At 36.7% G+C, this 27,769-nt stretch overlaps 2 protein-coding genes and 1 pseudogene across 3 annotated transcripts; all 3 read right to left on the reverse strand.

Moving 5' to 3' along the window:
• Positions 1–509: 509 nt before the first annotated feature.
• LOC113079647 (GTPase IMAP family member 7-like) lies at positions 510–2,035 on the reverse strand (annotated as a pseudogene).
• A 5,718-nt stretch (positions 2,036–7,753) lies between these two features.
• On the reverse strand, positions 7,754–14,328 carry LOC113079653 (uncharacterized). Of its 2 annotated transcripts, XM_026251899.1 has the most exons (6): positions 14,284–14,318; positions 14,042–14,173; positions 12,605–12,668; positions 10,598–12,246; positions 9,846–9,909; positions 7,754–9,121 (listed from the first exon to the last, which is right to left on the reverse strand). In XM_026251899.1, the coding sequence occupies exons 3-6, from the start codon at positions 12,661–12,663 to the stop codon at positions 8,383–8,385; spliced, it is 2,511 nt and encodes an 836-aa protein (XP_026107684.1). In that variant the 5' UTR covers positions 12,664–12,668; positions 14,042–14,173; positions 14,284–14,318; the 3' UTR covers positions 7,754–8,382. The 2 variants fall into 2 exon arrangements, with proteins under 2 accessions (XP_026107684.1, XP_026107683.1); XM_026251898.1 differs by having other exon boundaries at positions 14,042–14,328.
• Positions 14,329–16,992: 2,664 nt separating this feature from the next.
• Positions 16,993–19,718, reverse strand: LOC113079657 (fucolectin-5-like). The gene is made up of 8 exons (XM_026251905.1): positions 19,661–19,718; positions 19,411–19,475; positions 18,965–19,247; positions 18,464–18,597; positions 18,354–18,386; positions 17,694–17,976; positions 17,401–17,537; positions 16,993–17,288 (listed from the first exon to the last, which is right to left on the reverse strand). Exons 1-8 carry the CDS (start codon positions 19,669–19,671, stop codon positions 17,284–17,286), a joined length of 951 nt encoding a protein of 316 aa, XP_026107690.1. The 5' UTR covers positions 19,672–19,718; the 3' UTR covers positions 16,993–17,283.
• Between the last annotated feature and the right edge of the window lie 8,051 nt (positions 19,719–27,769).

Consider the following 27,769-nt stretch of genomic DNA (forward strand, 5'->3'; position numbering starts at 1 on the left):
TGCTGTTGCTGCTCCTGCTGCTGTCGCTGCTCCTACTCATGCTGTGGCTGCTCCTACTCCTACTCCTGCTGCTGCTCCTGCTCCTACTCCTGCTTCTCCAACTCCTGCTGCTGCTGCTCCTACTCCTACTCCTGCTGCTGCTCCTACTCCTGCTGCTGCTCCCGCTCCTACTCCTGCTGCAGCTCCTGATCCTACTCCTGCTGCTGCTGCTCCTGCTTCCACTCCTCATGCTGCTGCTCCTACTCCTGCTGCTGTTCCTGCTCCCACTCCTGCTGCTGCTCCTACTCCTACTCCTGCTGCTGCTGCTCCTACTCCTACTCCTGCTGCTGCTGCTCCTGCTCCTGCTGCTGCTGCTGCTGCTCCTGCTCCCACTCCTCCTGCTGCTGCTGCTCCTACTCCTGCTGCTGTTACTGCTCCCACTCCTGCTGCTGCTGCTCCTACTCCTGCTGCTGCTCCTACTCCTATTCCTGCTGCTGCTGCTCCTGCTCCTACTCCTGCTGCTGCTGCTCCTACTCCTGCTGCTGCTGCTCCTGCTGCTCCTGCTCCCACTCCTGCTGCTGCTCCTGTTCCCACTCCTGCTGCTGCTCCTGCTCCTACTCCTGCTGCTGCTCCTACTCCTGCTGCTGCTCCTGCTCCTGCTGCTGCCCCTACTCCTACTCCAGATGCTGCTCCTACTCCTACTCCTACTCCTGCTGCTGCTCCTGCTCCTACTCCTGCTGCTGCTCCTACTCCTGCTCCTATTCCTACTGCTGATCCTACTCCTGCTGCTGCTCCTACTCCTGCTGCTGCTGCTCCTACCCCTGCTGCTGCTGCTCCTGCTCCTGCTCCTGCTCCTCCTGCTGTTACTGCTCCTGCAACTGCTAGTGCTGTATTTACTGCTTCAATTCCCGGCTTCAATGCTTTATTGCAGATTGTTCCTTTCAGTAAAGCAACAACAGAGGCCACTGCAACACCAATGCCCAGAAAAGTACCAACCAGTGTCCCTGTTGTCACTCCTGCAAGCTGAATGAGGAATTTTTTATAAACATTCTTCTTTGCTCTTTCACGTCTCTCTTCTGAAGATAAATTGATTTCATTTTTATTTTTCATCTCCTTGTGAATTTCTTGCTCTGCAATTTACATCAGCTCATTGGTGTAGCAGCCGTTTTCTTGCACCATTTCATTTATGTTATCCAGCAGATTTTTCACTTGGAAATGATTACTCTTGTATCCACAACTACAGGGGCAATGGAGACATTGATTCCAGTAATTGTTGTCGATAACGTGACAGCGACCTCCACATTTATCAACAAGCTCCTGCAGTTTTGGACTTTTCTGAACAAATTCTTCGATGATTTAACCTTTTAGCTGTTCGCCGTGAGTGAATAAAACCACTGCATGTTTAAAGGCTTCTTCTCCACAATACTCACTAATTTTTTTCACAATCTCAATTTCTTGTATAGTGAACCTGTCAACTTTTAGAACAATGACAAAGGAATATATACCTGGAGCACATTCAATAATGGCTCTAATCATCTCAGTTTTAATGGCCTCGTCATCATCATAGTTTGTGTCAAAGAGTCCAGGTGTGTCAATAACTGCAATCTTTTTTCCATTCACTGTCCCATTCTCTCTTACAGATTTATATGTTGTGGAATTTGGTGAAGAATCAGGTCTGAAAACATTTTTTTGGAGGATTGTATTTCCAGAGCTGCCCTTGCCATCTCCTGTTTTCCCAAGAAGCACAATCTTTTTTTCTGGTAAAGACACAACATCTATTTAAAAGAAAGAAAAAAAAAAGTTGTATAAATTTTTTATATGACTTTATACGACTTATGATATATATATATATATATATATATATATATATATATATATATATATATATATATATATATATATATATATATATATATATATATATAATTCAGATATATATATATATATATAATTCAGATATATCTGCAGTTTAGTGTTAATTTAAATAAAGGTTTGTTTTAGCTACTCTGCTGATATCTAGCATTACAGCCATTGTTCCTCATCACTTACTTCCCATTCTCGTTTTCTGATGTTGATTTTAGTCTCTGCAATATGAATAATATGGAGGTTATTCATGACTCTGTGTGCTCTGAATCTCTCATACACTGTCAGCTCTGTTGACATGTACAAGTCTTCCCTGGAATGTCTTCATTACAATAATGCATTGAGCAATAATAATTCATATATTTGTTTACAAAATCATATAAAATTACATTATCATGTAATTAAAAGGTTTAAAATGTAAAAAAAAAAAAAAAATATCAACATTAAATACACAGAGACACTCACATATAAATAATTTAATGCACACCTAGCCATGTATTAAATAAAAATAAAAAAAAAACACAAAAAAAAAGTGGAAATACGGTTATGCACAAATTTGGAAACAATACAGTTTTGTTAGATCTGATTAAATATAAAAGTACTCACATTGCTTCCTTTTTTTTTAAACTCAAGGGATAAATGGTAGAGGGTAGTTTATGTGAATGCAACACTGAAGTTATAATGCCCTAATTTTCACTTTCTTTTTACTTATATTAGATGCTTCAGGGAGGAGCTAATGTTATTCATATAAGTAGTTGTTGCTGTTTTTATGGTCTTTAAACCTGACTCTTTTTTTCTGACTGAAAATATTTGAAGAAAACAAGAGAAAATTAAAAAGAAGAAGAAGAAAATATGAAAGGATCACAATGAAAGATAATTTGCATTCATGTAATATAAATAAAACAAAATTCCAGGCAGGCAGTTTTACACACTAAACACACTGAATGAGAGCGTAAAATGCTGTACAGGGGCAAAAACTACATGTAAATAAACAAAAAATACAGATAGAGAGAGAAAATACTGGGACATATTTGTCTCCTTAATGTATTCCAGAAATGGGCTCCATTGAAGACAAGTTCTGGCTTCTGTTTCTCTGTGAATTATTGGTATAGCTTTGACAGTTAATGCATTTATTAGTGCATATGTTAAATAAAACATCTCTTTATAAGCCACTGGCATGACTGTATTCTGTTTCTCATATGAGAATACATAAATCATAATCCCTAAAAGTATTATTTCATTATTTATGTATAAAGCATTTTAAAAATAAATAAATAAATAAATATTATGACATTTAATGTCATAAAGATAAAATACTTTAAAATGAGCTCAAGTTTGTTCTGATGAGTGGGTGTGTAAACGTTTTGTATGCAGATGACACACACCAGAGCATTTAAAAACAGGCTCCTGCCAGAGTGTCATGAATATGCGGAAATTATGCCTTTGGAAACACTTTGGAATGTAAAGAGGAAATAGGACAAAGAAGATCACTTATCATAGAGTCATACTACAGAAATGCAGTATCGTTTCTAGGTATTTTTAAGTATTGATTTACTAGCGACATTTTTGTTTCCTGTAAAAAAAAAAATATATATATTTATTTTTTTCTAAATCCACTGATACTTTCAGCATGGCAGGTCATGCAAAATAAAATAAAAAACTCCACATTAAACACTTTCAAGATTAAATAAATCATTACCTGATATAATCTCTGCCATATTTGCTGTTGGCGGTGACGTCGAAGGAATAGAAACTGGTTAAGGATATAGGCCTATTTATATATTTAATGCTGCATTTCCCCTTTCAGTTCATGTATGGCTTTAACATTATTTACATAGGCTATCATTAATATATTACCATATATTTAGCAAATACTGTAAAGGCCTGATAATTATGCCAATAAAGGTTTGACTTTATGATTGTATTTACGGCCGTGTGTGACGATAAATGAGCGTGCTGTGTTTTCACTTACAAATGATACACAATAACAGAGACAGTTTATAAGAGACATGTCACTTCCTCAATCCTCAATCCAACTATATAAGGAAAACCCGTAACGGCAAAGATGGCGGTTGTGTGCACATGTCCCGCCCCTCCCGCTGGAAAGCCAATCATCTGCTTTTAACAGTCAAGCCGGGAAACATTTAAGCCTATCGTCTGGTTCCACTGACGTATGCGCACAGCTGAGGAACCCTTGCGCATGCGTAGTAAAAGTATAACCTGTGGGGAATAAGTCGTTTTAAACCTTATTTTGGGGCAAAGTCATCAATTTTTTTCAGCGATTTTTATCATATTTCACTGCTGTTTCTATACATGCTGTTTTTATGTCCCGGTGACCAGTGAAAGTGCAGTTCTGACTCTCTGCCCTTTCATTTAGATAGGAGCTGGTCTGGTTATTCTGAAATAGCTGCCCGGAGGCGTTGCCAAGATGGCGGCCGAGTGGCACGACTTGTCTGAAAGGACTTTGACAACAATTAATTCCTCACCGAAACATTATAGTAGCCTACTAAAATATTCATAGGTGGTGCTCCTTCAGAAACTAAGCTATAAATTGAGGATTGGCTGTAAGTTAAAAAAAATTGTATTTGTCCTTAAGGCTCTTCATATCTGGGTTGATCCTCAATCTAAAGCTTCATGGAGAGTAATTGAATCTGACAAGGTTAAACCACATAGACTCCAAGATATATTATTTGCTGGCACAGGAAATAAAAAATGATAAATATAAATTTGGCCCGGTTGTGGCCAGTTCTATGAGGATCTGGAAAAAGGTGGAACGCCTGATGGGAGGATCTTTCAAATTTTGGCACAACTTACATTTTTGTATGTGGAAATCAGCCATTAGTCCAGCCCTTTTGGTCTACATTGGGCATAAACACATGCTGTGACTTATATGATAACCAACAAACTATAAAATAAGTTTTGTTTACCAGCTTCATCATATTTTGACCTTATTTCAGTTACGCTCTGCTCTCAAGGTCTATGGAGTTTCCTGGGCATCCCCCATTTCCTCTCATCCTATGTGGGAAAGGATCGCACCATCCTCTGGTCTGCCATCTGTTCCTCTAATATATAGTAAACTTAATGATCACACTGCAAAGCCTCTTTCTATTAGACATACGTGGATTTCTGAATTAACAGTTTTTGATTGATTGGTCGACTAAGAGAGTGTGGTATAATCTAATCTTAACTTATAAAAACTTGCCTCAACGCTTTATCCATTTGGGCGTGACTTTCGATTGCAGCATGAAATTTGATACACAGATTAGCAATGTAGTAAAAATGAGCTTCTTCCAACTTCGTCTGCTTAATAAAGTTAAGCCTTTTCTTTCCAAGCACGATTTGGAAAGAGCTTTACATGCCTTTTTTAGTTCAAGGCTTGATTATTGCAATGCTCTTTATGTCGGTCTGAGTCAAACATCTCTTTCCCGTCTGCAACTTGTACAAAATGCTGCTGCTCACTTTTTAACCAGTACTCCTAGAAGAGCACACATTACTCCGGTTTTAGCTACTCTCCTCTGGCTTCCAGTGCGTTTTAGGATTGATTTTAAGATTTTATTGTTTGTTTTTAAAGCTCTAAGTGGGCTAGCCCCTGAGTACCTGTCTGAGCTTTTAACTCTGGGTGGACAAAATCGTCGCTTGCCGGTCTTCTGATCAATGCACTTTACAGGTCCCTAAGTCGAATCATAAACAGTGGGGTGATAGGGCCTTTGTTGTTGCTGGCCCTAAGCTTTGGAACAAGCTCCCCCCTGACATGCACACTGAAACAGATGTTGTACTCTTTAAAACCAAACTGAAAACTTATTTGTTTAAATTGGCATTTGATACGCAGTAGCGGTGTAACATTGTAACATTGTATTTTCTCTACTTCTATTCGAATATTGAGTTCAAATGATGTGTTATTTGTATCTGATGTGAAGCACTTTGGACAACTTGTGGCTGCTGTATAGGGCTATAGAAATAAAGTTTGATTGATTGATTGATTGATCCATAGAGCATACATAACTCATTACAAGAGGTTTAAAATGAATCTGCAATTAACCTATAACTGCTATATGTGTAAAGCTGTATCATCAGGTCCACGTTTTGGGAGTGCCCAATTGTCGTCAACCTAAGGCCTATGGCTTTTTCCTAGAAATTGATTACACATCTTATCCAGTTTTATGTCTTCTCAATGATGATTCTTTCTCCTGTATAAGTTCATTAAAGAAAGGAATGCTGTTTTCTGGTTTTACAGCTGCAAAGAAGACAATAATACAAATCTGGTTTACTCCGCACATGTCTGCAAAAACATTTTGGATTTACAGCTCCCTTAAAATAGTGACTTGTGAATAAACAACAGCACAAATGAACAGAGCTAAACCTAGTCAAATCGATGCATGGCAATGTTTTTTCTACCAAAATTTTGGATTATATAAAGGAAGCACTATAAAAAAGGTTTTGTTTTCTCTCTCTCTTCTTCCAGATTGTAAAAATATTGATTTGTCTGTTGCTCCCCCTTCCCTGTTTTATTTGTTTGAATGGATGTTGTTTTGATGAATAAAAAAAATAAAAAATAAAATAAATAAATAAATTGATCACAAAAAAAAGGAAAAAAAAGAAAGAAATGGAGCTGTAAGTTCACACACTGTCATCTTCAACAAGCAGCCTAATAAAGATATCATGAACGCTCATCATGTTCACCTATACGGTTTGGTTAGAAACACATACACATTTTCATATTTTGTTTTTACATTAGTCTCTGCACGAACAAATAATGACTTAAACATAACATTCTCACTTAACAATTAGCCATAATAGATCAAATAATTATATTGCTCCAGATTCTCAAAACAGACACAACCTAGATGCAAAAAAAAAATAATATAAATAAATAAAAAAATAAAATAAAATAATTTATTATAAAATAATAAATAAAAATAAATAAAAATAATAATAATGATAACTTAAAACATTTTGACATTCTTAGGCTACTTAACGTTTAGTTAAAATCCAATGAATAATTCACATTTCAACCGATCTCCAATTAGAAAACGGAGCTTAATCACAAGAAATTTATATAAAGCATATCGAAAACTTCTATAAGAAATATTATGCACACACACACACACACACACACACACACACACACTCTAAAATGAATGAATGGGTGGTCGGTTATTTTTGGGATCGGCGCCTATGATAGTATTTATAATTAGCCTAAATAAAATGAAATATATCTTAAATTCAACCTTTTAACTGCTTCCAGTAAACATTCCAGTCATACAGCATAATGGTATGTCAAACATTTACTGTAGGCTATTATTTACAAAACTATTCAGAAAATTAAGTAAAGAGATCGAAATGAAGGGGAAATCAAATACATAATGAATATAAAAATATTACCAATAATAATAATAATATTACAGCACAAAGACGATCAGTTTGTGATTGTGGGATGGATAAAAATGTTTTATTTATGTAGGCCTACTTTCTGTACCATACGTGATAAACTTCATTTGAATGCAGTCCGGTAGCCGAGGCCTATGGTTGATATAATATAATGTAATAATTTCTAAAAAAATTAATATACTAATTTCTAAATACAAAATAAAATATTTATGAATTCATCTCTGATAACCCCAGGTTGCTGTTGTCACACAGGTGAGAAATGGGTGCTGTTTCCTCAACACAGGATTTCAAGGCCACGACTTTACATCGTGTGGCCACGTTTTTAAGTATTTTTCATGTAAAAAGCTTTGCACTGTAAACTTTGCTTTGAAACCGGAAGATTTAACCTTTCTGGGAAAGCAGAACATATATATATATATATATATATATATATATATATATATATATATATATATATATATATATATATATATATATATATATATATATATATATATATATATATACAACTGCACTGACAACATTAAGCAGAAAAAATATGTTTGAGAAATGCATTTTTGGCAGATCAAAGTAAGCAGGGTTCCTATTCACCAAAATAGAATGCACAGAGATCAGACAGAAGTAGCGAAACATTTCATATTTGGCAACTGTTTTATAGAAATGTTAAACGACCAACAGAGTTCAGCAATGTAAACTATACTTTTTTTCCCCTCAAAAAATGGTTGTTTTGAATTGAAAACTTGCTGTATCACTGAGTGAGAGTTACATGGTATCATGTCACACAAAAACCATAGCAGCCTAATATAAAACCTGTTTGTAACAGGAATGAATTTCTAACATAACAGCACCTCTCTTTAATGTCAGCCAATAGGAAGCTCTCTAAGTTTTCTAACATTTACATTAACCTCTTAAGTAATACCAATGGAACATTTGCAAAATTACAAAAACATACATATATGTAATTGTTTAATAAAAATGATTACTAGGGACAGTTTGGTAGTCACCCCCACCCCAATTCTACACCCTGGTATGCACTACAAAAAATAAAGGTGGCTTGACTTTATTAGCTGTAATGAGATGCTGGTCACTAGATGAATTGATGCTTCAGGTGGATCGAGCAATAACTTGCCTCAGCAGTTTTCAGTTTGTATTCTAATAAACTGCTAGTTTGTCTTTTGTTTTCTCAAGTTCATTAACAATGTTTTGTAACTGATCAATTAAGTTCCTCATTTTAACAATGAATTTCCCAGCCTTTGTGTTCATCTCACTTTCCTCTATTTCTTCATCTATGTGTGTATCTGCTAGTTTGTCCATGTCATCGAGTGTCCTGGTGTTTTCAGACGAGATCATGTTAAACACAAAGCTGAACCCACTATAAACTTCTGAAATTAAAGCCATAGTTTCAGAAACCCGCTTGGTCAGTTCAGTAACGTCTTCTATCCATGTGGCATCTTGCTCTCCCAATATTGTCTCAGTGCGCTCAAGAATGTCTTTCATCTTTTCAGCCATAGGGCTGATTTTATCCTGAAATCCCTTCAGTTCAGATTCAATGCCTTTTCTTAACCCTGTCATCTGGCGCTTTTTCTTAGAGCTGCAGTTTACACTTATACCTCGAGCACTTATGAATGTACATATAGCGAAAACAAGAAAAACCACAAGAGCAACAAAAAAAGCCCCTACAGTAAATGGAGCTAAAGCTAATCCTGCAGCTATAGCAGCGGATCCACCTATGCCCGCCCATCCTGCTAATCTAGAGCCTTCAGAGGCAAATCTGCAATCATTTTCAAACTTTTTGATGATATGACACAGTCTCTCTGTGCACTGCTGAAGCTGAGGGTGATCTTTCTCGTAGAGTTCAATAAATTCATCTTTCAGACGAGTAACTCCGGCTCTAGAGAAAAGAAATATTAAGAGCTTATAATTAGGATATATAAAGTATTTTACAATTTTGAATGCAAACACTTTTTTATTAACGGTAACCACATTTGCTGATAAGCAGATGCTACTTATGATACTTTATTCTATATATACTGCCTGTCCAAAAAAAGTCACACACTCTTTGACAGCCTTTAGCTTCGTGTAACATTGTGCTTTCATTGTGGCATTGTTTCGAGAACATTATGCAATGTCACAACATTTACCTCCATCAAGAACATGCATTTTTGGTCGAGATCTTGTTTCGAGATTTGGAAAGTCGAAGCACTCTGCAAAGATCAGGAATCTGTGGTCGACCAGTTCATAAATAAAATGATTCCTCATGCTTACTGAACCACTGTTTCACTATTTGGGTCCAATACATCTTGACATTGTCATTCTGGCATATGTGCATGTTCCAGTGTGGTTGTTTAAGGAATGAAGATGTACACACCACATCAGTAAGAGTTGAAAGAATTGGTGCCAAACATGCAACACACCAGAAACATTGATCACTGTATCCAAAACATTATTAAATCCTAACATTTAAAGTGTTTACTTAATGAAACGCATTGACTTTTTGTGGCAGGCAGTGTATTAAGTTCAAGAGATATTTTATTAATACTGCACCAAAATATAATAATGTAAGTTTTTTTTTAAGCACCAGTCTTCTGAATCAATGTGTAGCAATGTTTTCTCACATTATTTCGGGAGGTTCATCCATGCTTTTGCGCCGGTGGTGATGTATGGATGCTGCTGTTGCTGCTGCAATGAAAAATTATAAAATTAAAAAAACACAAATTGTATAAATTATACCTTTTCATGAGATTATCTCATAACTACATCACAATAAAGTAAACACAGAATTAATGTAAAGGTTCTTTTTTCAGATAATATTACATGCACTTTTTACACTATTAACACTATAAATAATCCTCTTTAATAATAATAATAATAATAATAATAAAAATAAAATAATAATAATAATAATAATAATAAATGGAAATAAGACTTCTTGTGTAGTTTGCACATTGCCAAAACTGAATGTGTGTGTTGGGCGAATCAAGGACGTAAGTCACATGATAGAAACATTGGTCTCATTGCTGCTTTTATTTCAGAGGAGCACTGAAATTATCTCTCAGTGTAATTTCTGCACTCACACACACACACACACACACACACACGCGTATTAAGTATATATATATATATATATATATATATATATATATATATATATATATACACACACACATGTTATAATGTGATAATTTAGTGTAATGCATTCTTTTTGACTCCTGATACTCTTATTTTACAAAACATAAAAGTTATTTCTTAATGGAACTTTTTTTAAGTGAAATATTTTCTCAGATGTATCTACATCTGTTGTTTTTTTTCATCTTGTATTTTCAGATTTGTTGCATTTATTATTATTTTTTAATTATTATTATTTTACCCGCTACACGATTGTCAAATCGGTTGCAATTTTTCCCAGTGAAATCCATCACATGATGTAGAGCCCCCTTATTTTTCTGTTCCTCTCCAGTTTTCCTCAGATCCTTCAGGTTCTTCATCCATTCATCCTTTCCCTCCTCCTTCAGTCTGTCAATCAAGAAATCCAGATGCTGAAGAGTGAAAGCGCTGTCTGCTTTCAGTGCGATTTCAGACAGACTCACAACGATGATATAAGCTTCATGCAGCAGGTTGGACTCGTCATTTTTAATCTTCTCCAGATCACTGACCAGTTTCTCTTCTACTTCGGTTTTATTCTCAGATTCTTTCTTATTTCTTTCATGTTCGTTTGAAATATTTTCATATATTTTTTTATCAAAGCTGGTTTTCGGCTTTTCACCAGTGCGTTCATACTCCAGTTTAAGCTCGTGAAATGTCATCGTGATGGTCTTTGTATTCACCACATATTTTTTATTCTCCCTGACATGCTCACTGTAATGACACTTTCCTGTACACACAGTGCAGTGGTTTTTTTTCATGACTTCACAGCTTGAGGGTTCTTCCCAGCATTTCTTATGGCAGTTCTCTTCACAGACATTGCAGCAGGTTTGGTTTCTGCTCCACCACCATTCATCATCTGTGGAGACTTTCTCTTTGACAGATGTTCGGACTGTAAACTGAAAGTTTTCACATTTCTGAATCTTGTCTCTGTGCTCTTTGATGGCTTCCTGAATCCCAGTCAGTTCTTTCGTTTTCAGCTCCTCCTCACAGATTCGCTCCTTCAGATTCGAGACACAGGCCTCAAGTCGTCTTCGCTCTTTCAGAACATCTAATGTCATCTGAAGACTTTTTCTGTTCTTCTCTTCCAGGAGTGTCAAAATCTCCCTCATGCTTTGGTCTCCCATCTCCCAGGCGGAATTCAGATCACTCTCACACTGTTTGTCTCTTTTCTCTTTCTGCTGGTTGTTGAATAAGAAATGAACGGGTTGTTTTTTCCCATCTCTTCTGCAGGGAATCTGGGCTTTCTTAATGGCACTGAGAGCATCTCTTGGATGTCGTCCATCTGAATGTGTGAAGAGAATCACTGTGTTGTTCTCTATATCTCTACCAAACAGAGACAGAACTGAGTGAAATATGTAAAGCTCTTTTCCAGAGAGTCGATTCTGAGTCGCCTTCATCACAAAACACACTGCATCAATATAATGAATGCCATCCTCGTCTGAGAATAATCTGCTCAGATACTCAGAGATCTCTCGGTCTTTCTCGTATCCGTCAGTGTTTGCGTATCCTGGAGTGTCAATGATGGTCAGAGATGTTGGGTTTTCTTCGACAAACACCTCATAAACAGTGATCTCAGATGTCTGGGTTAATGACTCTTCTATGTCTTCTTCTTCTTCTTCTGTGATTTGGTAAAACTCTTCATCCTCAAACTTCACTCCGAGGAAGTAGTTGATCATGGTGTTGTTGAGGGTGGTTTTCCCAGCTCCGGTTTCTCCCACCAGCAGGATGACTTTGTTCTGCTTGTTTCGGTCTCTTTTTCCATATGTCCATCGTCTGACCTTTTTCTGATTGCCATCAATATATTTTCTGTCTGTGTTCAGTCGGTAAAGTGCTGGAGGACCTGGATTCATGAGGATGGCATCATGATGTGATCTGCAAGAGACAGAACGGATTCAGCATCATGTTATGATCTCAATCAGTTATAATCTAGTCTATAGGGACAGATGATTTGCAGTGACCGGTTCGTGGTTGTTTATGACTGTTAGTGTCGTTTCAGTCCTGAACAAAGGCAAAACTATATTGAATTAATATTTTAAGTCAACATATCATTTTTGTTCATTTTGAAACAATGAGTCATCTTCTCTCTCTTTTTTTTTTTTTTTTTTTTTGTCTGTAGCTTGAGAAGGTTGATATTTTTCTTGTAGTTTTCTCCTGCCATCATTTATTAACAAATCATAGGCAATATGGTAAATAATCTCATTTTCTGAAATTAGTAACAACCAACTCTTACGCCAGTCTGGGAGGAACATCCTTGCTGTTTCGTCGGCGGGGCTGAATAGTTGATGACATTGCTTCTGTGAATAAGAAAACAACACATTCTCTGTTTGCATATATCAGGTTATCACGTATCACAATTATGAGTAAAATATTAAATTATGAGGTTTTTGATCAAGTATATGTTTGCTAGATCTCCGGTCTGTATTTAATTCAGACAATTTAATAAATTGTACTTAATTTAATTAGTAATTGCATCCAGCAATTTATTTGTTCTCATTACAGAATTATCAATTTACTATCAAGATGATAACCAATGCAATTAATATAAATTATAATTAATCAGTATTCATCGATTTTAAAATGGATATATAATAATGAATCCTTAATTAATTAATAATATAATAATTAATCAGTATTTATCGATAAAAAATGGAGGTAAAACATTTTATTCTGAACATAAGTGTACACATTTTATCTCATGTATACAGCACACAGAGAACCTTCACAACTCATCAGTCATCTGATAAACATAGAATCATTTATTTCATTTATTCAGTTTCGTTACACCATCAATACATAACATTTGTTTATGTCCGTCATTTTAGCTTTCAGAAGCGTGCTCTCGCGCGCCCCCTTCATGATGTGTACTGAGCGCGAGCTCTGCGGCAGACTTCTACCCGACATTCAACGCGGCATTACGTCACGAAAGTGTGTTAATAGTTTACTGGGTCTGGTTTCGGTTTCGTTTTGAAGACATAGCCTCACGGTTCCCTCTAGATTTTCCAGTGGGCTGCACAATGATGAATACTTCGCTGTGCATTCTTGTTAAACTCTGCCTATTTCTCTGATAAAGAAATAACACATCCTTATTAGAAAATAACATACCCGCACAAATATTTACTTTTTGTTTTTTCGTAACTCCCTTGTAATGCCTTTTTTTTTCTTCTTTTTTTTTTCTTTTCTTTTTTTTTTTTTTTTTTTTGCAGATATATTACCAAAGCCTTTTTATTAAAATAATAATAATAATAATAATAATAATAATAATAATAATAATAATAATAATAATGAATAAAATAAATAAATAAATAAAGATGGTGATTGTTATTATTAAATTCAGATTTTTATGCCACTACATCTGTGTTTATCAGGCAGCGTGACTTGTTACAACAGCTACAATGTAGTGTATTCTCCAGTAGCCTATAACATTGGGAAAGCCTGACATTTAATACAATTTAATACAAAAGGCAGAAGACTGAAACAAAACCGTCCATGTGTAGATATATGTATCATTTAAAATGGAGGCCACGCCCCTTGTTTTTGCGTCACTACTTGCACTCGTGACACTACTCTAATAACAGCTTAATCCAAACCGCACATTATCCTACATATAGAGCACACAAACAAGCATGTGAACACACATGCACATTCTCACTATTAACACTAGACCAACCTTTCTGCAGTCCTGATCGAAGCTCTTGTGTTCTGCATCCTAATGATGAACACAGCAGCTCAGCTTCCACATGCCCAGCTCAAAATACAAGATCTTGTGCTTTACACTGAGATGATGGAGACTAAACAAGACCTGACATGCAATAAATATATCCAGTTTAGTTTTAAATCATATGTGTGATACACATAAAAGGTAAAGCAGGCGTAAATTGTTTAAAGCTAGGTAAACATTTAACAGCTAACTTTTGCTCCTCCCTTCTTTCTTTCTCTTCTCTTCCTCATACACACTTCCGCCGCAAAACAGGTTGATCAAGCTTACATTTACACAGGAACGAACTAAACATGTAGATGAGCTTTCAGAATGTGTAGAAGCATTTATAAAATTAACTTAGTTATAAAATTAAATGTATATAAAATGTTATTTAAAAAAAAAAAATTAGGGCATGATTGAATGTTTTACAGAAATAAATGTCTGCAAATACAGACATGTTTAAGTAAAAGGAGGATTGGAAAATCTTGTCATTATAAAATGTTTCATTATTTCACTGTTGACATCTGAAGTGATGTTTAAAGGCAGATCAATCTACAGCATGTTTCAGTAAATTATTTCACATTTGTTTTTGCTTATTTATCATTTCCACCACCAGATGGCCTCAATGTAAACGAGGAGTGACTCAAAGATTATTTTATCAGATTTTCCTGTGGTCTGAGGTGTGTTAAGAGTGCCTGAATTTGCTCGGAAGAGGCACCCCATTCACAAATCGCAAATATTCAACATGTTGACTATTTATGATCAGAAATCCGGATGGGTGGGGGGTACCCAGAGGACTGTGATCTGGAGATTATCATGTGAAACAAAACAATATTCAATCAGAAAGAGAACTGACAGAAGACGGCTGCATCAGAAAACTCTAAAATACTGCATTCAAAGGCAGCTTTACAAGGCATCAAGGCACGTTTGAATCCAAAATCTGCTTTACTTCCTGTCTCAGGAGGTACTTTCTCCTTATCGAATTCTGAAGGCATCACCACCACACCTCACATTCACTCAGAGCGGGCCTCGAACCCGGGTCTTCGGCATGGGAGGAGGACGCACTAACAAGGAGGTTAAATGACTGCAGCCACTAGCGTCTGTCTCCAGTGTGTCTCTTGAGATCGGGGAGTGAGGTTTAACTGATTGGGCTGTGGAGGATGTAACACTGGCTATCTACAAAGATAATAATAATAATAACAGGAATGATTCAGATTAATCAGACCAGGGTAAGTTTTACACTCTGTAATACTAGAATCAAAGAATGACAATCAGGTACTAATAAAGTATTCAAATGAATTTTAAAGCCTCACATACACCCACACAAATAAACTCTATTAACCTTGACTAGCATAGGTTATTTGCTAATGTTTGCTCTGTATCCTTATGTTCTTTTCTGTGAAATTGGATATTTCAGATGGTTTGCTTCAATGAACTGGTTTGTTTATGCAGTCATGCATTAATGTAACACATAGGCTACATAGATAGACCATGAGGAATTTGGCCCTTCATTCAAGTGCTCGGTTCATGCATGTACCTATCAGCGATTCATCAGTCTTCGGTCTGAGTTTAACTGTTTCTTCAGTTCAGTGACTGTTGGAGGATCTGGAGCTCTGACTTAGTTCATTCATCACAGTCAGAGTGACTGTTGGATGTCTGAAAGTGAGTTTTGATTGAGTAACTTGTAGATCTGTGCTGGTTGAAGCACAAATGGTTCCAGACAGTTCAGTCCGACTTGGTCAAGTTATTCTTTCAATAAAAAGATTCACTTCAAAATAATGATTTGTTCATGAACCGGACATCACTCCGGCCCATTTGCCTGAAGCTCTGTTTACAATGAATAATGTTTTAAATAAAGTTCAATCTCTTGCACAGATGATTATTTCTCTTCATAAGATCAATATAGAAGCCATGGGTATTCATTTTGTGTTGCATGATATACTTTATTATTAATATTATTTTCAAAACCGGTAGTTGCTGACTTGCAAGGAGCACGGTTTCAGCTAAAAATCTTCTTTAATGTTCTACTCAAAAAATAAATAAAATAATTCACCTACAACTACAGTTAATCTACAGGAAATTTGAATTTTTTTGGGTGAACTATCCCTTTAAGATCCTGCCTTTGTCACGGTTGGGTTTGGGAAAACACAAAGAGAGGGTAGATCCAAATGCAGGTAAGGGTTTTTATTTAAACAGAGGGGTAACTACAAAAATAAACAGTCATGAGAGACAAACGTAACCAAAAGAGGGAACCGGATGAAACGGGGAACTCGGAAGAATGAGAAGGTAGAGGAAGTCTCGGGGGAACGAGAGCATGAGACACATAGGGTAAGGACTCCATGATGACAACAGAGAAAGACAGCTCTATATAGGGAAACTAATGACAGAGTATTGTCAACACCTGTGCGATTCTAATTGGAGTGCAATTACTGTGAAGACACAACCAGACTAGCGGAATTAAAGTGCCTATGGTGAAGTGCCTAAGGGGAAGTGAGCTCACTAGGGAACACCCAGGAAAACAAAGACTGGCAGCGTGACAGCCTTCTACTGTCATTAGAAGATATGTTTAATTTAATTTCATTTGACAAAATGCATTTGGATTCGGAACAAGAAACTTTACATAATATACTTATATAATAAATATAAATTACAATTTGTTTGTGTGCATATGTATGTGTATTTATATAAATACATTTTATTCATTTAAATTGTCATTTGAAAGTGCTAAAATAATTGATAAATGTTTGTTGCAATATGATCTGTTGCCTCACACAACATTTCCTGCACCTTGAGAGCTTTAGAATAAATTTGCAACACTGTTAATTTATGGTTTATTTTTAAAACCATGGAATAGTATTCATCAAACAGACTCGAATCATCTGAGCATATCTTTTGTCAAAACGAGTGGGAATGTGTTTTTATAGCTACATACATAGCATACATACTACATGTCTTGTGCTCCTCACTGTAAACATCCAAATGTTTTTTTTTGTTTTTTTTTTTTGATTCAGACACATTCAATACAACATTCAATGCTGTAGTAATTTATTAATGTAGAAAGCAAAGATAAAGAATAGGATGAGGGTGTTTAGAGGGTAACTGGAGGAAGGATAAAGGTGCATAAGTAAAATTTAAAAAGTGCAATAGTATTGCTCAGAAAAAAAGTAGTGTCAGCGGATCGGTGGACTGTGATGTACGTCATTACATTCCACTTAATCTGGAAATGAAATCAGAAATAAAAATCATTAAGCCTGCATACACATTATATATATATATATATTTTTATATATATTTCTACACAACACCTTCTCTCTCCTTTTATCTCTCACCTGAATAAACCTCAACTTCACACAGAGTGAGGAATTCATTGCGTCCAGGCACAATAAGGTTGACGTATCGCCCCTTAACAGGCTTAAACTCAAATGTTTTTGTGTCTCCGAGTGGGACGGGCCCAACAGTCGCAGCCCTGTGAAGAGACAGAGAAAAAGAGAGGGGCGTATCAGATAATTCTAATTCTATAAAAGGCAAGTTTGTATTAAAATGATTTATTCAAAGTAATTTTTATCTTACTAATTTTCTCAATTTGTTTGTATAAGTGTTAAGAGACAGAGACAGCACTTACAGGAGATTATTGTTGCCGTTATTCTCCAGGCTGTTTCCGATACGGATCTGAACACCCTCGATCCTCTTTTCACAGCAGTCTCCACGATTAGTGATGCTAACCCTGGTTACCCTGTAGACGTCCAGCAGGTCAACTCTCCACCAGGGGTCCTTGTCCCCGTTAGTCACACTGCATGACCCGAGCGCGTGAATTGACTGTCTGTTACCATCGATAGCATTTTGAGCAACTCCTAATCCACTGTTTGTAGTGGACTGAACAGCTTTGCCTCCAAGAGCAAGATTCCCTGTTTAACATTACATAATTATGTTATTAAGAATGATTTTATTGAAAAGAACTGAAGGAAAATGTGCAAGTTTGATATATTTTTCAAAATGTGTTACTTTGCTGGCTCTAGTGCCTGAGCTACGGCTGTTATATATATATATATATATATATATATATATATATATATATATATATATATATATATATATATATATATATATCATTATAACATATGATATATAAGTTTTATATCATTTTGAAGGTATTTAGGTATTTTAATGTATAATGTGAATAAGAGAACTCATTTTTGAAAATGTGCTCATTTTGACTAATTTGGCCATCACAGGTCTCATATATGTGTTACTGACAACATTCAAAGAAATGAAGAGCACTCACTTGGACCACAAGTGTACAATGGTTTGTCCTTTTCTGTTAATATAATACACACATTAGTCAGTACATAAACACATTCTATCACAGAGTTGTGTTCTCTCTTTATCCCTCACCTGCAAACACCTCAACTTCACACAGAGTAAGGATTTCATCGTTCCCAGGTAAAAATATGTTGACATATCGTCCGTTAACAGGCTCAAACACAAACGTTACTGTTCCATTAGGAACAGTAAGAACAGTTGCAGCCCTAGAAATACATAAAGAACAGTGTAAAAGTGAAAACCACATGCCCTAAACACATGCCTAAAAAATATATTCAACTGTACTGAAATAAAAAGACTATTCATAAATGATTGTTCATGTTTTATATCACACTGCTATAATAAACAGTGGTCTAAACTAATAAATGTCTAATAACAATCTGAATAAAAAAAATAAAAAAAAATTAGTTGAAACTATTTATAATTACTATTTATAATAATTAGTTGAAACATGGTAGTCGGTCACTGATTGTTTGGTTTATGGAGGAGGTACAGTTTTGCCTCCTGTTTTGTTAAACTAGATCACACATTATAAATATCGCAAGATGATAAAACATTTGAAACATTTCTTACAGCTCATTGTTGTTTCCGTTGTTCTCCAGACTGTTACCAATGCGAATCTGAGCTCCTCGGAGTCGTTCTTTGCAACAGTCTCCACGATTAGTGATGGAAACATTGCTTATACTGTAGACGTTTCCAAGGTCAGCTCTCCACCATGGGTTAAACTCCACTTTAGTGAGGGTGCATGAGCCCTTCGCGTAATTTGAGTCTCTGTTTCCATCTGCTGCGTGTTCAGCAGCTCCCTGTGGGTTTCCTAAGGAGGACTGCACCACCCAGGCATTAAGAGCAAGATTCCCTACACAGTCGATGAAAAAAAACTAAAGAATCAAATCACAAGATTTCAATGACCATAATAATAATTAATTAATAATTTGATCTGCTGATATGTAATATGAAGACACTCAGTGATTACAGATTTTTACATCCAGGAATTTTTACTATTATTTTCCTAAACATACCTTTCAAATTAGCAACACACAGCCCAGTAAAAAGTGTTAGTAACAATATAACACGTATGGCCATCCTAATTAAGACATAAAAAAAACATATTACATCATCTCAGCATATGAATGATATTTTTCAATTTATCATCCTTATTTACACAAAAAAATGGCATATAGCCCATTTTAAAGATTGATTTGTGACCGGACACATCCAACAATGATTTAATTGGACCTGCTGTAGAGAGTGCATAAACATTCAACTCACCTGGAATCCATCAATACATCAACCTCACAGAAGAACTTCACAATTCAGCAGTTACCGGCTTTTAAAGAAAATAATACATTTTATGTAACAAATAAATAATGTTATAATTTTTAGTTTCTAAACAATTGCTAGGTTTATAATTTATCCAATATATTATTCACATGAGGAATATAATGCCCTGACAATACATTACAAACCAAAATGTGCTATTGTTGATATGAAAATTAATACGCACCAGCATCTATGAGGAGTTTCTAGTTGAATAAGATTGTGCTCAGAAATTATGTTTATTTATTGCTGAATAAGTCCCTCCCAACCAAATGCGGTATCAGATATATGAATATTCAAAATTAAATGGACCTATTATAAAGAGCCCCTATTTTCTCTAAGCATTTATTATGATAAGATACATTTACATACAATACATTATTTGGAACACTGCCCTATAATTGTAATCCTCGTGTTAAGTCAGGATGTTATCAGCACTGCTTTTGACACTATTACCCACAACATACTTTTGAATAACCTCAAAAATTATGGTATTTATGGTATTGGTATTATATGGTATTATTGGAATTATATTGGCATAGTTGAAATCATACTTATCTGACAGTTATTAGTTTGTAGCAGTAAATGAAAGAGATACTGTATTATATCAGTCACAATCCAGTATGGAGTTCCACATGGCTCAGTACTAGGACCGTTGCACCCTGCACATTATACTGTTGGGAAGTTTCACTGTTGATGATACTCAGCTTTATATTTCTTCACAGCCTGATGAAACATAACAATTCACATAGCTAACAGTATGCATTAAACATACAAAATTGGATGACTAGTAATTTTCTTTTACTAAATTGAGAAAAAAAAGAAAGAAAAAGAGTTGTTAATTACGGACCAACAACCTCTGCATGTAGTAACCTAGAATACTGTCTTAAGCTTGATGGCTGCTCTGTTAATTCTCAGTCATCAGTTAGGAACCTAGGTGTGCTATTTGATAGCAATCCTTCATTTGAAAACCATGTTTCTAACATTTGTAATACTGCATTTTTCTCTTTTGCATATCTCTAACGTATGTTCTAAATGTCAAATGCAGAAGCATCAGTTAATGCGTTCATGACCTCAAGGTCAGATTATTGTAATGATTGATTGGGTGGTTGCTCTGGGCACTTCATAAACAAAGTTCTTACTAGAATCAGGAAGTATGACCATATCAGCCCGGTTCTGTTAACTCGGCACTAGCATTAGTGCAGAATTACTTATAATTAAAGCCCCAAAAGGTTTACCCCTTCAGTACTTGAGCAAGCTCATTTCACATTTAAGTTCTTCAAATCCGATCTCAAAACTCTGTGCTAATAGCTAGAATATTAAAATCACCTGCAGTCAGTAGATCCGTTTACTATTTAGCATTCAAACAGTCTTCCTAGAGCTGTTTTGGAGGCACACACTCTGTCTTTTTCAAATCTAGATTAAAGACCCATCTCTTTAACTTGGTTTACACATAAAACAATTTCATATTTGTAAAATTCCAATTTGTTAAAAGAGTGTCATGTTGCATAAATTAGGTCAACTGGAACTTTGGCCAGAGAAGAATTGGCCCCCGACAGAGTCTGATCGTTTCTGTCACCGATAGAGTTTGGGTTCTACGCTATTGTCACATGTTGGCTTGCTCAGTTGAGGAAACTTGATATTTGTCAATATTATCAACTTGATTGCACAGACACTATTGGATGAAAATTGAACTCAACTGAGCTGGATGATGACATTAAGGTTTTCTCTAGAGCTGTGTGTAGAGATGCATGCACTGATATGTGGTTAGGTCAAATTGATTCACTGCCAGTGATGCGGTCTTTTAATATCAGTATCAGAATCACAAAAGATTATTGTAGATACATTTACACATTCTGCAGACGCGTTTATTCAAACGTAATTTTATCAGTTGATATATTTGCTTTAAATGGAAGCCATAACCGTAGGATATCTAATGCCATACTTTGTTGTTTGAAATCCTCATAGTGTAATCAGACACTTTAAGTGTGATCGTCTACTGATCAATATGTACTCCGTGTAGACAGAGTTCTTTAAATTCTCTGGTTGTGTACATTTACTGGTTTAGTGTTGTTCTCACCATGCAACGTCTTTTGCAGGAATAGGACGTTAAACTCAAACACAACACAATGAATGCATAACAAAAAATCAGCTTTTAAAAATATCTAGGGATGCAGATACCATTTTTTAAGAGCAAGTCCAATACCAAGATTCTGAGTATCATCCTTTACCAATCTGATACCAGTACTTTCTTCTTCTTCTGTAGTATATTTTCCCGGTTACTTAACTGTAACCTTGTTCCCTGACAAAGTGTAACGAGATGCAGCGCTGCTCAGTGAATTGGGAAACGTCTTATTCATAACCAGCTTTGAATAATGTGTGTAACACGTCGATATAATTGACCCGGCGGTAATATATGATGACGTCATCGGAGCGTGCCCGCAACATGGGGCTATAAATAGATAAGCCACAGGTGCATCAACAGGACATTTTGTCTGAATAGCAGTCCTGGGACATATTCACCCCTAAGGTTGTGCAGGTGTGCTACCAAACCACAAGAAGGCCTCAGCCATTAGCTTGTTATGTTGACCCAAGAATATGAGAGCCCGGAGTAGGATGAACATCCAAACTATAAAATCTTATGAATGTGTGCGGAGAGGACCAACCTGCCACATCACAAACCTGTTGTAAGGGGGCAACCCTTGCTAAAGCACTAGGGGAGGCAACCCCACTTGTGGAGTGAGCTCTAAGACCTATAGGCGAAGCTTGACTGCGCGCCTCATAAGGCAAAGCAATAGCATCCCTGACCCTATGAGACATGGTCTGCCTGGTGGCAGCTGTTCCTCTGTTACCACCATCATAACAGTAGAACAGTTGTTCCGACTTACGCCACTAGCTAGTGCGGTGGACGTAAGCCTGAAGAACACGGACTGGACACAGTCTATAAGATTTCTCCTGCTCTGGCGTTGTGAACGGCGGAGGGCAGAAGGCCTCAAGAATGACCGGATGTACAGCCGAAAACTGATCTTTGGCAGGTAATCAGGATGAGGATGCAAAATCACTTTCAACCTCCCTGGGGAAATGTCTAAGCATTATAGCGAGATAGACAGAGCCTGCATATCCCCAATTCACTTCAAAGAAGTTATTGCCATGAGAAAAAAACAATAAAATTAGAGTCAGAAGTTTATCAGACGCTGATTCTAAAGGTTCAAAGGGTGTCTCAACCAGACCCTCGAGAACTATATCTAAGTCCCAAGAAGGCATCTTGGTTTTTACTGTAGGCCTCAGTCGTCTGGCCCCACGAAGGAAGAGGGCGTCTCCCAAGTGGCATCTCATCAATCAAAGTGTGGCAAGCCGAAAGAGCGGCCACATAAACCTTAAGAGTAGCAGGGCACGTGCCTGTTGATAATTTTTCTTGCATAAAGTCCAGAACTGAAGCAATATGGCAGTTGACTGGATCTACATTGTGTACCACAAACCACCTCTCAAAGACACCCCATTTACTGGCATAACTCTGTCTGGTGGAGGAAGCCCTAGCACTAAGAATGGTATCAATAACATCCGGCGAAAGCCCTGTGTTCCTCAGTTTTTACCCTTCAGGGGCCAAACATGAAGATTCCACAGGTCGGGCCTGGAATGGAATATCGTGCCCCCTGCCTTAGACAGAAGGTCCCTCCTCTCCAGAATCGCCCATGGCGAGCCGTCAAAGAGAGATATTATCTCAGAGAACCACACTCTGTTCTGCCAACATGGCGCTATCAGCAAGAAGTAGAGGGGACATTGCACTGTCTGATGGGAGGTGAAGAGGTCCACCTCTGCTTCGTAAAATTCTCTCCAAATCTGTTTCACTACCTCTGGGTGGAGTTTCCATTCCCCCGTCGGTAGTATCTGTCTGTACAGTAAATCTGCTCCCACATTTAAGATCTTGGCCAAGCCTGATCTTGCTCATGGTCTGCCGAATGGTCTTGATCCGAGTGGGAAACAGTTGTGCCAACATGGTGATCAAATCCCAAATGATCCCGAGATAAGTCCTTCTCTGGGCCTGACAAAGAACACTTTTCTCTGTGTTGAGTCTCAACCCCAGAGAAACTAGATGAGCTAACACGATGTCTTTGTGTTGTAGCGTCATCTCTTGAGATTGTGCTAGTATGAGCCAATCGTCGATATAATTCAAAATGCGAATGCCCTGGAGTCGTAATGGAGCCAGCGCTGCATCCATGCATTTTGTATACTTATGGGGTGATAAGGCTAGTCCGAATGGAATAACCCAAAATTGGTATGCTTCACCCCCGAGAGCGAACCTCAGGAATTTCCTGTGTTGTGGCAAAATCGTGATGATCGATCGATAATGAAGAACCAATCGCAATGCAGAATTTGCGACACGGCCGTATTGGCGGTTAACATCTTGAACTTGAGCGCTTTGACTGTACGGTTTAAGCCTTGAAGATCCAAGATTGGACGCACTCCCCCACCTTTTTTTGGAAAACCAGGAAGTCTCTGCTGTAATAACCAGACTCTCTCCGTGGAAGAGGAACATGTCCTATGGCCTCTTTAACCAGAAGAGTTTGTAGCTCTTGAGACAGTACCTGCATCAGAGGAGACCACACTGTTGAAACGTGGAGGATGATGAATACATTGGATGCTGTATCCTATCCATACTGTGCTCAATACCCACGCAGAAATGCCCAGCAGAAGTTTCCATGCTGCCAGACTCTCTGAGAGTGGTACCAATTTTAACACTTCCTTTTGAGGGGCTGTTAGATGTTCCGTGTCCTGAATGACAGCAGGAAACACTGGAACATCTAATATCTCGCTGGAAACCACCACCCCCCGAAGCACAAGAAGTGGCGGGGATGGAAGGGTTTTGTGAGGGTAACGGGGTGGGTCGAAAGCTCTCTAGCGCGCCCCAGCCCGTGAGGGACTACCCCCACCAGCACGGGTGCCAGAGCATCAGGACTTCCTTTTCTTATTAATGATAGTCCTGAGGTCTGTCCCCAATCCATACGAGGGGGATCACAGTCCACCACACTCTGCTTTTTAACCTCTCTGGTTTTTGGGGCAAGGCTGGGTGGCTGATGGCCCCTCTCCTTGAGTGCGGCAAGGAAAGAACTAAACGAAATCTTCTTCATGTTTCTTTACTTCCTCAAACTTGTTGACAACCATATTAACCCAATCGCCAAACAGGCCAGATGGAGAAATAGGAGAGTCTAAAAGACACAAATGTTCCTTTTCTTTAATGGCCATCAAATTAAGCCACAAATGCCTCTCCGGGCTGACTAAAGCTGACATAGACTGGCCAATGGCACGAGCCATCTGCTTGGTTGCACAGAGAGACAAACCTATGGCCCGACCAAACTCAGCGAACGCTTCCTCGTCGATTGTACTGCCCACACTCAAGTCCTTCAACAGGTCAGCCTGGTATGCCTGTAACACTGCCATAGTGTGCAGCGCAGCACCAGCCTGAACTACAGCTTGGTCAGCTTTACCCACTAACAATTACGTTATTTTATAAGGTTTAGTGGGGAGAGTAGGTTTCTTAATCAAGGATGCAGATTCTGGCGAAAGATAGCTTGCAAGCATCTCGTCAACCCGAGACATCTCCGAATACCCCCGCGACTTTGCATCCACGATAGTTGAAAAAGTCAACTTTGAGGACGTAGATGCAAGAAGTATATGGTTTCCTCCATGACTTTGACGGCTCATCATCATAGAAAAACACACATAAAAAGCATTACTCCATTCTTTGCATCTGCAAAAAGTGTCTGTTACACATCCTGTCTGAAATTAATCTTTAATCAGACTATTTGTTACATGGATATAGTTTCCCTTTGTACTTTCAATATTTTCTCATTGTCTAGAATATATTGACTTTTATAAGATAACAACTTGACACAGAAGCTTTTTTTTTAGGTAAATTGCATTGCAAGTAATAATAATAATAATAATACCTCTTCCACTGAAATGATTATATGTTAAATGATTATCAGCTATTTGTATGAGCAAATTTCTTTATTGTCATATTGTGCTTGTTTTATTGTTTGGTGATGGTCTCGTACAGTATTTCTCTCTGTCTCTCTGTCTCTCTCTCTCTCTCTCTCTCTCTCTCTCTCTCTCTGTGTGTGTGTTTAACTCTAACTGTGTTTTATTTAAGTGTATTTGTATTAAACATTTTTGCAAAAGTCAATTAATGAGTTTTGACCAACAATTCAGTGACGTGACAGACAAATATTTATCTGTCCCATAAATTAGACTTTCACACTGAGAGTTGGAATATATAAATGACAACATTTATTGTAATAAATGTTTAACATTTTTGCCATTTTCAGAACTTAACAACTATGAATGTGCATAGTATTGAATTTGTATCTGACTGAATGATACCATCAAATCCAGGAAAAAAAATGCAGTTTTAACTAAAGAGATTTAGATCGGTCCATTCAAATTTTATTATGATTATTTTTTTTTTTTTCAAAGGCATTGAATTTTAAATGAAAATGAAGAGACAGTGCTTTCAGTCGTCTGTATGTACAGTAGATCAGTGTTCTTTTTTATACTGGTAAAAACATCGGACTCATCCTCTGTAAAGTGTTTAATTGATTACTTGTCATGCATACTAATCATTAATTTATAAATCCATATTTATTAAATAAATCACGTTTCAACACAGGAAATCTTAAGTATTGGTGGATCATGCATTCACTCATAATATGGTTGAGTTAGCTGATTCAGTGGCAGTTGTGTTTTCTCAAATCAAAATAAAAAAAAATGTGAAAAGATTAATTTAATTATTACATTTTCACATTTTGCAAATGCTTTTATATAAAGTGCACTCAAGTTTCATAAGTTTATTAGTTCCTTGTCATTAGTTCCTGAACAGAATTTGATTAAGAATTTGAATTTGCTTCTTATCATGTAATCAAATGCTTAATGTGTGTGACCTTGTGATCAGGATGTTAACAGGGATCTTTAATTTTGTGGTTGGATCAATTTCAACTGTATTTAGTTTAGTTTGCATTATGTCATGTTTCACATGAATAGCATTGTTAATTTAGTCTCAAAATTACAGAAGTTGAGATGTGAGATTTTGCCAAAATATCTAGATAGTGTATAGATAATATACTCATATAAGTGACACTGACCTGCACATTTAGGGTTTTTATCCCCCTACTACTAAAAAACATTACAGAGACAAACTTATGGGCAAATACAAATGTATAAAATATTTGTTATGAATATGAAACTTAAAACACTCCAAATACTTTTGCTTCTTGTTCAGTTTATTTATTTGAAATATTTAAGTGATTTTATTTAAATGATTTCACTATAAATTTTAAAATGGAAGTTATCTTATAGTGCTTTTGACTAGGGATAAAATGAATAATTTTTGCTGACAGCTGAAACTGGACAGTGGATTACAAAGAATGCTCTGCGTGGGATTGGAAACTAAACTCAGAACATTCTCCATCAGATCTTGCTTGTCCTATATTATATTATGCTCTTACAAATGTACAAAACACTTTGTAAGTGACGTTCTTTTGCATCTTAACAAGATTTTGCTAGAATTCTGGTACAGTTCAGTGTCATGATATACTAACATTTCGATTTCAAAATAATATTATTATTATTTATGTTCTCGTATCACAACACTTGCCATGAAGAAAAGGAAAAAATACTCAAATACTACTGTGTGGTTCTCTGATGTCAGAATAAAGAGTGTGTGCTATGCGTAAATGATCCTCTTTCATTTGTGCAGTTACACTAGCCAGTTTTTGGTTGTGTTTACTTTCTCCTTCTCTCAGTGAATAAAGAAGAAATGTAGTGCTCTGTAAACATAAGATTGGAACAATGCACACCATGCAGCCTTTTCTAGACTTTAGAAATGCATTTCAATCATCCTTAAAAAATCCAGTTTTAATAATGGCAGATATAAGTGATTTTGAAAATGCCAATTTTTGATTAGAAGCAAAATAATTCAGATATTTATTCATCAAGAATGCCACTTGAAGTCAGACTTCTGACCTTTGAACTCGGGGCAGATCGGTCAACCCTGACTTCAGTGAG

This window comes from Carassius auratus, unplaced genomic scaffold (assembly GCF_003368295.1).
Source record: "Carassius auratus strain Wakin unplaced genomic scaffold, ASM336829v1 scaf_tig00028952, whole genome shotgun sequence".
Taxonomy (NCBI): Eukaryota; Metazoa; Chordata; class Actinopteri; order Cypriniformes; family Cyprinidae; genus Carassius; species Carassius auratus.

What these genes read in the sequence shown, in the direction of transcription:
- LOC113079657 (XM_026251905.1), bottom strand. An exon ending in TGAAGTTGAGGTGTTTGCAG is followed by an intron (nt 18,387 to 18,463) that starts GTGAGGGATAAA and finishes TTATATTAACAG; the next exon opens with AAAAGGACAAACCATTGTAC. An exon ending in AACGGCAACAATAATCTCCT is followed by an intron (nt 17,538 to 17,693) that starts GTAAGTGCTGTC and finishes GTCTCTTCACAG; the next exon opens with GGCTGCGACTGTTGGGCCCG.
- LOC113079653 (XM_026251898.1), bottom strand. Translation starts at nt 12,663, where the DNA reads ATGTCATCAACTATTCAGCCCCGCCGACGAAACAGCAAGGATGTTCCT. An exon ending in ATTTGACAATCGTGTAGCGG is followed by an intron (nt 9,910 to 10,597) that starts GTAAAATAATAA and finishes TTTTCATTGCAG; the next exon opens with CAGCAACAGCAGCATCCATA. An exon ending in GATGAACCTCCCGAAATAAT is followed by an intron (nt 9,122 to 9,845) that starts GTGAGAAAACAT and finishes TCTTTTCTCTAG; the next exon opens with AGCCGGAGTTACTCGTCTGA.